At 42.0% G+C, this 16,542-nt stretch overlaps 1 protein-coding gene across 2 annotated transcripts in view; it reads right to left on the reverse strand.

Annotated features, from left to right (window-relative positions):
- The window catches only part of LOC126106855 (nuclear RNA export factor 1-like), a 164,029-nt gene that overhangs the window by 86,578 nt on the left and 60,909 nt on the right, over positions 1–16,542 (reverse strand). For both annotated transcript variants that reach the window (XM_049913250.1, XM_049913251.1), the window contains 2 exons: positions 11,680–11,806; positions 783–985 (listed from right to left, as the gene is read on the reverse strand). In XM_049913250.1, coding sequence (XP_049769207.1) covers positions 783–985; positions 11,680–11,806 — 330 coding nt within the window. The remainder of the gene's footprint in view (positions 1–782; positions 986–11,679; positions 11,807–16,542) is intronic.

Raw genomic sequence — 16,542 nt, forward strand, 5'->3', positions numbered from 1 at the left:
AATGCCACTGCTCTCGGCTGTCAGCCACTGCGTAGTTCGTGGTGAGAGGTATTGCCTGAGATTTGGTAATCTTGGCACTCTTTGGAAACTGCGAATCTTGCAATGTTGAATTCCCTAACTATTTCCCACACATCTAGCTCCAACTACGATTCTGCGTTCAAAGTCTGTAAATTCCTGTCGTGTGGCCGTAATCACGTAGGGAACCTTTTCACACGAAATGCCTGAGTACAAATGACAGCTTCTCCAATGCAGTACCTCGTGTACGAGATACTAACGCCATCTGTATATGTGCATATTGCTATCCCATGACTTTCATCACCTGAGTGTAAAAGTTACTTGGTTGTCATTGTTTAAATAGATGTGGAAAATATTTTAAATTCTTCGTAATATTTTAAATTTTGTACTGCCATACTGACATATATATTTTAATGCACAAATATCATTTAGGTTACCTAGAAATCCAAATCCTTAGATAGAAGCCCCAGTCACAGCTTCTGTTTAGTCTCTAATGATGGAATGTTAAACCTTATTCTCCCTCTTCCCCAGTCTGACTGCCACGCTGGTAAAATGTCACTCTGTGTATGTGTTTTAGTTCTGAAGGACGTTAGCATGATGTTTCCAATCTTGTACATGTGGCTGCCAATGGCACAATGTCACAACTAAATGGTGTGTGTTTACTGTCACAACTAAATGGTGTGTGCTTACTCTTTCCATTACTTTGTATTCCAACCAGGATATTTCAACAACACATTAAAAACTACTAAAACTCTGTACACACTTGCCTTGTTGTCAGTCACATCTAATACTTTTATTGACTTCCATTTGCTGTTTTTGACAAAGAGACCAGCGAGATGCTTCAGCGACGACAGCTCGTTTCCTGCCAGACTGAGGCTGACGAGGTTCGGGGCCATTTCCTGTGCCATTTTCAGCAACTGCTGCTGTAAATGAGAGGTATCTGATGGGTCGTACATCACTTTCTGAAATTCTAAAACAAGTAGAGAAACAACAATTAATGCAAAAAAGGTATGTAAAGAAGTTTATGCCACAAAATATGTGGAAACTCCATTATTGTACAAAAACAATAAAAGAAATAAATTTCAAACACCTTTTTTAATAATCTTTTAAATTGTCAATAATATTAAATGGGCTTAGCACTTTTAATTCACCTTCAGTCGTAATACATACATTTAATGGCAAAACCATATGATGTCGAGTCATCAGGACATGTAAAGGCTATACCTTTTATCCTTTAGTGAACTTTACGATACAGTTAACACAAAGGAAGGGCTACAGCAGTGATCACAATTCTATTGTAAATCAGAGAGTAAAAAAAAAGGTAGAATTCTATTGTAAATCAGAGAGTAAAAAAAAAAAAAGGTAGGATAGTAGAACATTATACACCGAGGTGACAAAAGTCACAGGACAGCGATACACATATATACAGAAGGCGATAGTATCATGTACACGACATATAAAAGGGCAGTGCTTTGGCGGAACTGTAATTTGTGCTCAGGTGATTCACATGAAAGAAAGGATGGAAGATTGCGTTTAATGCCTTGTCAGCATTGAGGTCATCAGAGATGGAGCTTTAGCTCGGACTGTGTCATGGATAGGGCAGAAAATTGGCCGTGCCCTTTCAAAGAACCATCCCGGTATTTTCCTGGAGTGGAGTGATTCAAGGAAATCACGGAAAACCTAAATCTGGATTGCTGGATACAGATTTGAACTGTTGTCCTTCCCAATGCAAGTCCAGTGTGTTTCATGCAATAACGTTTCTGAAGTGATTATGGCCACACAACGGAAATTAACAGACTTTGGACCAAGAATGAGTAGTTGGAGCTACACTCATGGGACACTCCATTTCAGAAAACATTAGGGAATTCAATAGTCCAAAATGAATAGTGTCAAAAGTGTGCTGAGAATATCATATTTCAGGCACTCCTCTCACCACACAAAGCGCAGCGGCCGATGGCCTTCACTTAACGACTGAGAGCAGCGGTGCTTCGTAGAATTGTCAGTTTTAACAGAAAAGTAACACTGCGTGAAATAAGTGCAGAAATCAAAGTGGGATGTACGATAAATGTATCTGTTAGGAAAATGAAGTGAAATTTGGCGTTCATGGGCTACGGCAGCAGACGACCGACATAAGTGGCTTTGCTAACAGCACGACATCGCCTGCACTGCCTCACCTGGGCTCATGACCACATCGATTGGACCCTAGACGACTGGAAAACTGTGGCCTGGTCAGATGAGCCCCACTGCAGCTGGTAAGAGCTGATGGTACGGTTTGAGTGTGGCACAAACCCCATGAAGCCATGGATCCAAGTTCAACAAGCCACTGTGATAGCTGGTGGTGGCTACATAATAGTGTAGGCTATGTTTACATGAAATGGACTGGGTCCTCTGGTCCAATGGAACCGACTGTAGGCTGGAAATGATTATTTTCCACTACTTGGGAGCCCATTTGCTCTCTATTCATGGACTTCATGTTCCCAAGGCAATACGGCTGAATATTTCTGTAGGGGACTTGTTGAACTGCACTGAGGAAGAGGAGGTGGGACATGATATTAGAAGGTATCACATGAATTTTGTCAGCTCAGTGTATCTACTTAACAGTTGTTAAACACCATTTGTAATGTGTCAAAGCAAGAATAGTTAGAGAACAAATGTACAGTTGTAAATAATGCATGGCTAGTGAAAAGCTAGACATCCCGTACAGGAAAACTGGAGAGAGAAAAGAGCAGCATATGTACAAATATTAAGAGCTCAGGTGGCAAGCTAGAATTAAGCAAAGAAGGGTATACTGAAAGGTGAACTGAATACTGCAGCAAGCTGTGGCACATGCAAAGTGCAGTAACAGTCAGCTCGGCTAGCTAGCATGCTGTGGGTCGTCGATTCGTATCCAAACACTCAAACATATTTTTCATGTAGTATTTGGCATTTCTAGAAGTTTCTCAAAATTTCTTTTTCTGTAATGTACACATATTTTGGATTATTTGATGTTTTTACACACAGTTGCACTCTCCTTCTATGAGTTCCGCTCTGTCCATACATAAGTTTCCATAATAAACGTGCTTTCAGAGCTAAGTGTTATACTTCATTGATGACCCTGTTTTTGATTCCAGTTACAACATGGTATTGCTCCAAAACATCTATATCACAGTGGCTCAAATGAGGTAGCATAAATGTAATCTTCCAATTGACTGATGAAGTCTTCCTTTTGTAAGGTGTGCAACCATCAAGACGGAAATGTCTTGATAACTAAAAAGACATTTCCATGGAATTACTACATGCCATAAACATCATCTGCACAGGCAGGAATCAGAATACAAACAGACATCGTTCTTCAGGTCCATATATTCAGGAGACCCATGCACTGCAAAACAGCAGTAACTCAGCTGCACATCAGGCATCCATCAGTGCTTTCCAGAGATACTGGTCAGGACCCTACGAACTGCTGAAAGGATTCGACTGAGCTATCAAATACAACAGGCAGGATGACATGTTTTGTTTACTAAAAGTGTACTTTTGCTCAGTTGGCAAAGGCCGGAAAAAAAAAAAAAAAAAAAAAAACACGAAGAAGAGCTCAACAGCTCGGACAAATTCCAGGCTGAATGACTTCAAACATATGGTGACAATCACAAGCAACTTAAAACAGAAACAGCCAAAGTTCCAAGATACACTTTTCATTTTATTGATGATTCATTTCTGGTTACCTGAACCTATTTTAAAATGATCCAGACAGATGAAATAGTATTTTCCAAAACAGCATACAAAACCATGTCAAGATTATACATATACAAGGTCTCTTAGAAAAGTATCCAACCTTTTTTTTTTCTCTCCTTATTTTCAAATACCTGACGGTCTGAATCTAGCACACTTGCGTGAGCCGACCCTCAACCTTTGTACACTTGCGTAATTCTGAAACACCGAAAGTAGATAAAGAAATTATAGAACTGTATCTAAAAGAAATGAAATGACAGGCTTCGAAACTGACAGTTTGTAAATTCATCCCAATTTTGTAACTGTTTTTTTGTAAATATATTGTGAATAAGTTTTGCAATCATTGCTTTGTGGCTCCTGTTAGCTTCATTTTCTGATGGTACTGGAATTGCTTCATTGACAGATTTTCATCCTGAAGTCATAAGCAGTGCTTTGCATACATTTTAATACACTCGGATTAATGTTTTGAGCTGAACTTGTTGTGTGAAATGTAGTTCATAATATTATTTGTGACATTCTTTTTCTGATACAGTGTTATAAAACCAGGAAAAAGAGAAATAGAACTAAAAGAAAATCTGGCTTTCAAGCTGACAATTTGTAAGTTCATTTTGATTTTATTAACTTTTTACAAAATACATAGTTCATAAATGCTGCCCTCACTGTGCTGTGACCCCTGCTAGCTTAATTTTCTGTAGGTACTGGAATTTCTTCATACACGCTTCTGCCAACAAATACACTGTCATCTCAGGCTCCTCATCTGAAGCACTGACAGTTATATTGTGCAACAAAAATGCTGCAGCGATAATAACTGCCGCATGATTTACTCATACTCTATGCTTTAAAATTAAACAGAGAAATCTTCTTTTGCCACTCCAAACATTCTTTCAACTGCTGATCTGGTTTTAGTGTGGGTTCGATTACAAGTTTGCTCAGCTGCCATTTCTCCACAGCGTACCGGCATCAACAGAAACCTGCAACACTGACAGTAACTGTCTCCTAGAAGTACGCCTTCTGGATTTTTTCCTGTTTCCAACTCAGCACATGTACACACTCTTTTCTAAAAATATTGCTGATGCAGGCAGATCCTGGCCATTTGGCTACAATATTGAAACATCACTAGTGTTTGAGGCCACTAGCGCGTTTCACGAAAACCACACGTGACGATTCCAAAATATCTCTGCACTTCCACCACCAGGAGATGGGGATAAAAGCACCAGGAAAATGCGCCATTTCATAAAAATCATGCTGTGTTTTCCTCATATTATTTTCATTAGTACACATTTTGATGAATTCTTTCTTCACTGAGGCAATGTAGGCCAATACCTTGAGCACACCTCTGCAAGCAGTTGCTACAGCTATACTAAACATATCACTAACCACCATCTGAAAGCTTAATGGTAGCATGAAATCTTAATGCTAATAGCAGCATGCACATTGGACTCAATGGTAGGTTTCTTTTGATTGGTTTCAGCAAAAACTCTCTCACCCTCAGTTCTAACTGCTGCACAGTATTTTTGTCCAAGAGAAAGCTTAGCTTAAATGATTTCTCATTTAACTCGAAGAATAGGTCTGCTCTTTCACGGAATATATGGGGAGCTTGTTGGATCTCATCGCAGTCACATTCAGTAGACACATCAAAATACTCAGGTATCTGTAAAGTAAATGAAAGTAAACAATGTAATTCGCATCACATAAGGTTCCTGTACCTAGAATGCTGCCCATTACACTTGCCCAGAGTGCTCAAAAAATGAAAATTATGGTATGGTTTCAAAACATAGTGTTCTTATAATTTTCTTTATGACCTGTAGAAAAAGTAGTATTTGCGAGAGAACGAGGGGAGAGGGAGATGGAGATGGAGAGGTGGGGGGGAGGGAGGGAGGGGGAGGGAGGGAGAGAGAGAGAGAGAGAGAGAGAGAGAGAGAGAGAGAGAGAGAGAGAGGAGAGGGGGGGGGGGGGGGGGAATTGAGTTGGGTTTGAACCTGAGATCTTCTGCACTAGATGCTAAAACAGAACCACTGAGCCACCGACTCATTTTCAGAAACACTCCTTGATAAATATTATGTTACCGAATGAGTTACTGATGCTTGCCTATGTTATATTCATAAATGTGTGTGCAGTTGTCATGTCAGTTTAAGCACGTGTTCGGTAGTTAAGAATTTAACACAACTTGTTGGTTACTGCTACTCAAACAAGAAGAGCACATTTGTAAGACATGTTAAATCATTATTGGCTTCTCTCAAAATCCACATACTTACCTGTTCACTGCAAATATTTTGAATTTTCCTTCCTTACTATGCCAATTAGGTGTCTATAAAATGCCGTTAAACTAATGACACACATTACAAGTCATCTCCCAAGAATTGTTATGAGCTCAATTAATATCTGCACTCATTACATACATAAACAATAATTTTCTAAACCTAACCCTAAAGAATGAAAAAAAAAAAATATTTTAATCATCAGCAGTGTGGGAGTGGCACAGTTATAAACACTGAAGACCCAAAGAAACTGGTACACCGGCATCATATTGTGTAGGACCCCCATGAGCATGCAGAAATGCCGCAACATGACGTGGCTTGGACTCAATTAATGTTTGAAGTAGTGCTGTAGGGAACTGACACCATGAATCCTGCAGGGTTGTCCACTAAATCTGTAAGAGTATTGGGGGGGGGGGGGGGGGGGTGAGATCTCTTCTGAACAACATGTTGCAAGGCATCCCAGATATGCTCAATGAAGTATATGTCTGGGGAGTTTGGTGGCCAGCGGAAGTGTTTAAACTCAGAAAAGTGGTCCTGGAGCCACTCTGTAGCAATTCTGGACATGTGGGGTGTTGCATTGACCTGCTGGAATTGCCCAAGTCCATCAGAATGCATAATGGACATGAATGGATGCAGGTGATCAGACAGGATGCTTACATACGTGTCACTTGTCAGAGTCGTATCTAGACATATGAAGGGTCCCGTATCATTCCAAATGCACATACACCACACAATTACAGAGCCTCCACCAGCATGAACAGTCCTCTGCTGACTTGCAGGGTCCATGGATTTGTGAGGTTGTCTCCATACCCATAGATGTCCATCTGGTCAATACAATTTGAAACGAGACTCATCCAACCAGGCAACATGTTTCCAGTCATCAACAGTCCAATGTCAGTGTTGACAAGTCCAGGAGAAGCGTAAAGCTTTGTGTCACACAGTCATCAAAGGTACACAAGTGGGCCTTTGGCTCCAAAAGCCCATATCGATGATGTTTCGTTAAACTGTTCACATACTGACACTTGTTAATGGCCCAGCATTGAAATCTGTAGCAATTTGCAGAAGGGTTGCGCTTCTGTCACACTGAACGATTCTCTTCAGTCATCATCAGTCCCATTCTTGCTGGATCTTTTCCTGGCCACAGCAAATTTGGAGATTTGATATTTTATCAGATTCCTGATATTCGTGGTACACTTGAGAAATGGTCGTATGGGAAAATCCCCACTTCATCGCTACCTCAGAGATGCTGTGTCCCATCGGTCGTGCGCAAACTATAACACCACACTCAAACTCACAAATAAGCAGTAACTGATCTAACAACAGCATCAGACACTTGTTGCCTTATGTAGGCATTGCCGACCACAGCACCTTATTCTGCCTGTTTACATATCTCTGTATTTGAATATTCATGCCCATGCCAGTTTCTTTGGCACTTCAGTGAATTTACTTACTATTCTCTGTGTTAATACTAGTTTTTATTCATTTCAATTGCTGTTTTCTGAAAACAAAGCACTGTTTCGTAATGTAACTATATTGTAAATTGGTGATTACAGTTGAACTTGACTTTAAACTGTGAATTTTTACCAGTCAAATATGATCCTACATCACGGCGGTACAGTTCTGGGTAACGTTTATACAACACAAATTTCTAGGTTGAGCTAGATTTGAGGTTATTTTCTGTCTTAATCTTAAGTTAAGTGCTTTATACAATCAGCTCTAAGAGTACAAAGTTATGTCATTTGAACTGCGTAACATTACATCGAGTTTTGAGCGTATGATGGACAACCTGATTCAACACAGTAACACTTTGAGGTCTGGCTGATACTGCTTATTTTCACAGTTTTTCAGAATTTTGTGTAGCAGGCCCTACTGCTCAGAACTTAGATCAGTTTTAATCAATTTTTTTAAAAATGGATCTTTTTCCTGTGAAATGCTTCAAAGAAGTACACTTATATTAAAGACAATTTTTTATATATAAAAAGCAAAGATGCTGTTAACTTACCAAACGAGAAAGCGATGGTATGTTGATAGACACAATGAAAAACACACAAATTTCAAACTTTCACAACCAAAGGTTGCTTCATCAGGAAAGAGGGAAGGAGAGGGAAAGATGAAAGGATGTGGGTTTCAAGGGAGAGGGTAAAGAGTCATTCCAATCCTGGGAGCAGAAAGACATATATGTCTGCCTGTGTCTGTATATGTGCAGATGGATATGTGTGTGTGTGCGCGAGTGTATACATGTCCTTTTTTCCCCCTAAGGTAAGTCTTTCCGCTCCCAGGATTGGAATGACTCCTTACCCTCTCCCTTGAAACCCACATCCTTTCGTCTTTCCCTCTCCTTCCCTCTTTCCTGATGAAGCAACCTTGGGTTGCGAAAGCTTGAAATTTGTGTGTTTTTCATTGTGTGTATCAACATACCATCGCTTTCTCATTTGGTAAGTTAACACCATCTTTGCTTTTTATATATATTTTCCCATGTGGAATTTTCCCTCTATTATAGACAATTTTTTTATATTGAAATGAAAAAATGTTGTTTTCACTTTTTGTCTTCAATTCCGTAATGGAGAAAAGATAAGAATTTGTTGGTGCTAAAATTAAAGCTGTTTGAAAATATGGTTTCCTCTACTGGAAATGACTTAGTTACATTTGCTTCATTGTGAAAAAATATTGAAGCAATCTGGAAAACAAAGTCCTACATCACATTCTTCACAATAGCACCTGGTATCCCTCCTTGCCACTTTGCCAGATATTGCCTTGTTTCTTTCTGCACAATCTTACATCTCCTCTGAGAGCATTCTGACTTTTCTGAAGCTGCCGTCAACTTAGGAAAATATCTGAGTCTATTTACAGGCAATGCCAAATTTCCGGGCGGTACTCTCGGGGACCCATCCCCTTTAACTTTTTGAAAAGAATCTACATTTTATTTACATTAAAAGGCAGAAAAACCACACATCAATGGCACTATTACCAAAAGCAGATAATGACATCAGACTTCATCTACATCTCGGGCATTTGTAAATGGTACGTTCATAGCCTTTTTGAAACACGACTAGAACAGTGACCTGCATTATATTATTGAAACATGAATATAATAGAGGGAAACATTCCACGTGGGAAAAATATGTCTAAAAACAAAGATGATGTGACTTACCAAAAAACAGTGCTGGCAGGTCGATAGACACACAAACAAACACAAACATACACACAAAATTCTAGCTTTCGCAACCAACGGCTGCTTCGTCAGGAAAGAGGAAAGGAGAGGGAAAGACGAAAGGATGTGGGTTTTAAGGGAGAGGGTAAGGAGTCATTCCAATCCCGGGAGCGGAAAGACCTACCTTAGGGGGAAAAAAGGACGGGTACACACTCGCGCTCACACACACACATATCCATCCACATATACACAGACACAAGCAGACATATACAAAGGCAAAAAGTTTCGAAGTAGCAGATATAAAATGCAGGGAGCAAAAGGTTATCTGAAACTGGCAGAAAAACAATACTGTAATTGTAAGAGTGTGAAAGGGAAGCAGCAGTTGAGAAGTAAGTGAGAAAGGGATGTAGTGTATTTCTGATGTTCTATCTGTGCAATGAAAAAGCACTGCAGGAAACCAAAGCAAAACTTGGTAAGAGAAGTATTTAAAAATGTATGGTTCACTGATGAAATTATAATTATGTCACGTCGCCGAAGGAACTGGAAAACAGTTGAACAGATCTGACGTGGTCTCAATAGGAGGTTATAAGATGAATACCGACAAAAGTAAAACAAGGGTAATGGAACATGGTCGAATTAAACTGGGCAGCGCTGAGGAAATTAGGAAATGGGACACTAAATGCAGTGAGGAGTCTTGCTGTTTTGGCAGCAAAATAACTGATTGCTGCATGCTGAAAAAGTTCGGCGCAAGAATTGTAAATTTTTAAAGAATCTGCGATCAGACAGTAGAGGCCAGCTCCACCAATATGGCAATCGAGTAGGCCGCTGGGCAGTATTGTCGATGTTACATCAAAACACATTGATGGAATGGCGTTTGTGACACCAGTCATGGTCAAAGTGTGTGGAACAACTAAAACTGTAACACAATGTGACCAAGAATGAAGTAACATTTTATACCTTGGAACACTTGTGTGCTATGAGAAACTCACTTGCTGCAAATTTAACTGGGCCTAGTAACCCACACTCAGAGCAGAGTGAGCCAGGAAAATCTGACAGGGCAAGTAATATGACCCCCCCCCCCCCCCCCCCCCGCCCCCAAGTATGATGATGTCAGAAGCATTGCTATAAGAGTATAAATAACCAAGATTAGGAGCTCAAGCATTCAGTCATGGTATCCTTCCGTTCACATCTTGACCTGGAGAGAATGACGCGCTTTTGAGATGCAGTGAAACGAGAACCATCCTCAGTGATAAAGATTGTCTGGCTACCTGTCCACTGACTGACTCATCGAGTTCTGGCATGAGGTGCACCCTACCTGTGGTGTGATGGCCATAGCACTTTGGAAAACTGCACCAATGCGGGGATCTGGTGTGTGGTCAGCTTCCGCCCTCCGAGGGACTTCAGCTGATGGACTGCACGCTGTCTACGATCCAGTTGGGGGAGGCAGGCCCTTGTGGCCTCACAGCCACCTGACATCATTGCCAAATGTCCTGGCGGCTCCTTGGAAGGGGGAGGGGGGGGGGACGGAGGACAGGGGATGAACAGGACACTGCTCCTTGTCATCAAAAGTCTATTGTCGCCTATCACATCAGAGCAGGCAGCACAGAGACCACGAATGAGCGCAGAAGTAAATGGCCAGCAGAGCTCCGGGGGACCAGGGCGGGCTGCGCTCGTTCTTCACTACTGGCCAAACGTGTGGCATTGCAATAGCTACCACACGCAACCCTGGACAACAGGTGCCACCTGTGTGGTCAGGACATCAGTGCATTCCACGATCAGCAGCATTTTCACATACACTGACCATAGTGCTGTAAAAGGCTGCTCTAATAAACACCTATCAATAGTACCACTATTTCACTACACACTCCCTCAACATTTCTCTTACCGTTCTAACAGCTAGTGGCCTGCGATAGGCCAGACCATTACATGGTGATGGCTTAAGTAGAGAGGATATAAAACGTAATGGTGACTCACAGCAAGAATGACGAAGAGGCCTACTGTGTCGTACGCTTCTCCGAGAAATTCCGATGACCCAAATGTGTGACAGACAATAATGTCAACTAAATTGATGGTTTTGTAATGGCATTCATTTTATCAGTTAAATTTTAAGCTCACTACTGGTAAGAGTCACTGTATGTTAAGAAAAGAATGAATCATGCATTTATTTTCAAGCTTTTGAATTATTTCTTTAATAGAGATGCAAATTAATGAATAACTAAGGAGTCTCTGTCGGGTGTTTGACAACTTTTGGTAAATAGAGAAGAGTCCGACAGTCGCAGACTCCACTGTACACACAAATATTTCATGACTCTCCACCTCTCAAAAGTGTGTTTACTCAGGAGAAGGACCAAAGGAAAAGTTGGAACTCAAAAAGTTACTGACAAACTACCTAAGGAACAACAGATACATGAAGGATTCAACACATATCACATAAGTCATTGTAAGATTTGTTATCATATAATTGCTTGCAGAAACAATAGTTATAGAATGAATAAAATTTACACAAGGCTCTTAGCACTAACATGTATGTTGAAGGCAGATACTCACCAGGCACGCTAGCCAGGTACGACAGGTCTAAAACTGTTTTCTCAGAACTGAGCCTTTTACCAATAATTCTCTGCAAAATTGCAGAGATGTTCATTTTCTTGGCATGGAGCTGGACTTTCAATTCAATCTACGGTCATCAAAAATAAGTATTAGATAGCAAATAAAAAACTATCAAAATTGGTTGACAGAATAAAACACCACAGTAAATGATTACTTCGCAGACAGGTAAACTAAACGAATTTAAGTGGTTAAGATGTAAAGTGCTACTAAAGAAAATACAGAAATACTTAGATAGCTTCGTGCAGAAGGAATTATGGTAAATATTAAATATTACAGAAATAAATTAAATGAATGGTTTCACTGTGAAAGGTATGTAGATCATAATGAACGTTTTGGGAATCCATTTATTAAAACTGAAATTCCCAAGGGGTAGGATAAATTTACAAGTTCATATGACACATGATGGTAAGACTAAAAGAAGGCATGATAAGAGAAAGGAAACAATTCAGATAGTTAAAGGAGACAAAAATTTAATTTTGAGTGGACTAGCAGATAAAGGAAGAGAAGAAAAAATAGTAGAACATGGAATAAGGGAAAGGACTGAAAAGGGAAGATGCCAGGTAGAATTTCACACAGAGCTTAATTTAATCATTATTATCACTTGGTTTAATACGCTTGTGTGTATGGAAGAAGTCTAGAGACAATGCAAGGTTTCAGTTATATTATGTAATAATAAGACAGAGATTTCAAAACTAGATTTTAAATCGTAAAATTTTTCCAGGTGCTGATGTGGATCCTGGTCATAATTTATTGGTACGGACCTGAAAAATTCCCATTTTGCGATAAATTTGAATATCAGTGCAAATTCTTCCTCAGTGTGGAAAAGTATATACTATATATATACTATTATATATATATAATAAAGGGAAACATTCCACGTGGGAAAAATATATCTAAAAAGAAAGATGATGAGACTTACCAAACAAAAGCGCTGGCAGGTCGATAGACACACAAACAAACACAAACATACACACAAAATTCTAGCTTTCGCAACCAACGGTTGCCTCGTCAGGAAAGAGGGAAGGAGAAGGAAAGACAAAAGGATATGGGTTTTAAGGGAGAGGGTAAGGAGTCATTCCAATCCCGGGAGCGGAAAGACTTACCTTAGGGGGAAAAAAGGACAGGTATACACTCGCACACACACACATATCCATCCACACATACAAGACACAAGCAGACATTTGTAAAGGCAAAGAGTTTGAGCAGAGATGTCAGTCGGGACGGAAGTACAGAGGCAAAGATGATGTTGAAAGACAGGTGAGGTATGAGCGGCGGCAGATTGAAATTAGGAATTAGCGGAGATTGAGGCCTGGCGGATAGCGAGAAGAGAGGATATGCTGAAGGGCAAGTTCCCATCTCCGGAGTTCAGACAGGTTGGTGTTAGTGGGAAGTATCCAGATAACCCGGACGGTGTAACACTGTGCCAAGATGTGCTGGCCGTGCACCAAGGCATGTTTAGCCACAGGGTGATCCTCATTACCAACAAACACTGTCTGCCTGTGTCCATTCATGCGAATGGACAGTTTGTTGCTGGTCATTCCCACATAGAACGCTTCACAGTGTAGGCAGGTCAGTTGGTAAATCACGTGGGTGCTTTCACACGTGGCTCTGCCTTTGATCGTGTACACCTTCCGGGTTACCAAAGGCCTCACACTTAAAGTTCCCATCTCTGGCTGCAACCCTTCTTTCCATCAGTCCCTATACCAGTTCCAAACCGAACAATCCATTGCCCTCACCCACCTAATCCTTCACCTACACATCCACTCAGCCAATCAACACACCCATCAACTCCTGTCCCTAATAAAAGTCCTCAATCTTTCCTCTCCCACATCCACACCGGTTGTTCAGAGCATCCTCCTACAGGCCAACCGCAAATTAGAAAAGCATGCCACCCTCCACCTTAAAAAACTATCCAATCTCCTGGTTTCCCACCTCCAGAAAGGCAACTCACTCACCCTTCACAACCTTTCCAGCAAACCTCAACCTCCTCTCATTGCACACAAACCCAGTCTCTACCATCTACTCAATCTCCCACTTCCAGCTCCACTCCCTCCAAAACCTCAAAATTCCAATCAACACAATCTGGAACCACAACACCCCAACTCAGTAGTTAACCTCTCCTCCAAACCTCTCTCCCAATCCGAAACCTCTGTCCTATCCAAAGGCCTCACCTTCAGCCCCACTCCCAGATTTAACCAAACAGCCCTTGTCAAAGATTTACTGTCCTACACCCGTACTCTCTGCTGGAAATATCACTTTGCCACGAAGAAAAATGATCCTAATCCTACTCCTAATGATCCAACTCCCCAAGATACTATCCAAATTGAACCATGCCTGGAACAGTTCCGTCCTCCGTCACAGCAGGACCCACCTCCTCTTCCTCAAAATCACCCTCTCCTAACCTTCCAGGAATTTCTGACTTCCAGCCTTACCTCTCAATCCTTCTTAAAAAACCTTAATCCTACTCCCAACATCACCACTGCTGAAGCCCAAGCTATGCGTGATCTGAAGGCTGACCAATCCATCGTCATTCTTCCGGCGGACAAGGGTTCCACGACTGTGGTACTTGATCGTCGGGAGTATGTGGCTGAGGGACTGCGTCAGCTTCCAGACAACACCACTTACAAAGTTTGCCATGGTAATCCCATTCCTGATGTCCAGGCGGAGCTTCAAGGAATCCTCAGAACCTTAGGCCCCCTACAAAACCTTTCACCTGACTCCATCAACCTCCTGACCCCACCAACATCCCGCACCCCTACCTTCTACCTTCTTCCCAAAATTCACAAACCCAATCATCCCGGCCGTCCCATTGTAGCTGGTTACCAAGCCCCCACAGAACGCATCTCTGCCTACGTAGATCAACACCTTCAACCCATTACATGCAGTCTCCCATCCTTCATCAAAGACACCAACCACTTTCTCGAACGCCTGGAATCCCTACCCAGTCTGTTACCCCCGGAAACCATCCTTGTAACCATTGATGCCACTTCCTTATACACAAATATTCCGCATGTCCAGGGCCTCGCTGCGATGGAGCACTTCCTTTCACGCCGATCACCTGCCGCCCTACCTAAAACCTCTTTCCTCATTACCTTAGCCAGCTTCATCCTGACCCACAACTTCTTCACTTTTGAAGGCCAGACATACCAACAATTAAAGGGAACAGCCATGGGTACCAGGATGGCCCCCTCGTACGCCAACCTATTCATGGGTCGCTTAGAGGAAGCCTTCTTGGTTACCCAGGCCTGCCAACCCAAAGTTTGGTACAGATTTATTGATGACATTTTCATGATCTGGTCTCACAGTGAAGAAGAACTCCAGAATTTCCTCTCCAACCTCAACTCCTTTGGTTCCATCGGATTCACCTGGTCCTACTCTAAATCCCATGCCACTTTCCTTGACGTTGACCTCCACCTGTCCAATGGCCAGCTTCACACGTCCGTCCACATCAAACCCACCAACAAGCAACAGTACCTCCATTATGACAGCTGCCACCCATTCCACATCAAACGGTCCCTTCCCTACAGCCTAGGTCTTCGTGGCAAACGAATCTGCTCCAGTCCGGAATCCTTGAACCATTACACCAACAACCTGAAAACAGCATTTGCATCCCGTAACTACCCTCCCAACCTGGTACAGAAGCAAATAACCAGAGCCACTTCCTCATCTCCTCAAACCCGGAACCCTCCACAGAAGAACCCCAAAAGTGCCCCACTTGTGACAGGATACTTTCCGGGACTGGATCAGATTCTGAATGTGGCTCTCCAGCAGGGATACGACTTCCTCAAATCCTGCCCTGAAATGAGATCCATCCTTCATGAAATCCTCCCCACTCCACCAAGAGTGTCTTTCCGCCGTCCACCCAACCTTCGTAACCTCTTAGTTCATCCCTATGAAATCCCCAAACCACCTTCCCTACCCTCTGGCTCCTACCCCTGTAACCGTCCCCGGTGTAAAACCTGTCCCATGCACCCTCCCACCACCACCTATTCCAGTCCTGTAACCCGGAAGGTGTACACGATCAAAGGCAGAGCCACGTGTGAAAGCACCCACGTGATTTACCAACTGACCTGCCTACACTGTGAAGCGTTCTATGTGGGAATGACCAGCAACAAACTGTCCATTCGCATGAATGGACACAGGCAGACAGTGTTTGTTGGTAATGAGGATCACCCTGTGGCTAAACATGCCTTGGTGCACGGCCAGCACATCTTGGCACAGTGTTACACCGTCCGGGTTATCTGGATACTTCCCACTAACACCAACCTGTCTGAACTCCGGAGATGGGAACTTGCCCTTCAGCATATCCTCTCTTCTCGCTATCCGCCAGGCCTCAATCTCCACTAATTCCTAATTTCAATCTGCCGCCGCTCATACCTCACCTGTCTTTCAACATCATCTTTGCCTCTGTACTTCCGTCCCGACTGACATCTCTGCTCAAACTCTTTGCCTTTACAAATGTCTGCTTGTGTCTTGTATGTGTGGATGGATATGTGTGTGTGTGCGAGTGTATACCTGTCCTTTTTTCCCCCTAAGGTAAGTCTTTCCGCTCCCGGGATTGGAATGACTCCTTACCCTCTCCCTTAAAACCCATATCCTTTTGTCTTTCCTTCTCCTTCCCTCTTTCCTGACGAGGCAACCGTTGGTTGGGAAAGCTAGATTTTGTGTGTATGTTTGTGTTTGTTTGTGTGTCTATCGACCTGCCAGCGCTTTTGTTTGGTAAGTCTCATCATCTTTCTTTTTATATATATATATATATATATATATATATATATACACTATTTAATGACAAATTGTATCCAG

This window comes from Schistocerca cancellata, chromosome 10 (genome assembly GCF_023864275.1).
Source record: "Schistocerca cancellata isolate TAMUIC-IGC-003103 chromosome 10, iqSchCanc2.1, whole genome shotgun sequence".
Classification (NCBI taxonomy): Eukaryota; Metazoa; Arthropoda; class Insecta; order Orthoptera; family Acrididae; genus Schistocerca; species Schistocerca cancellata.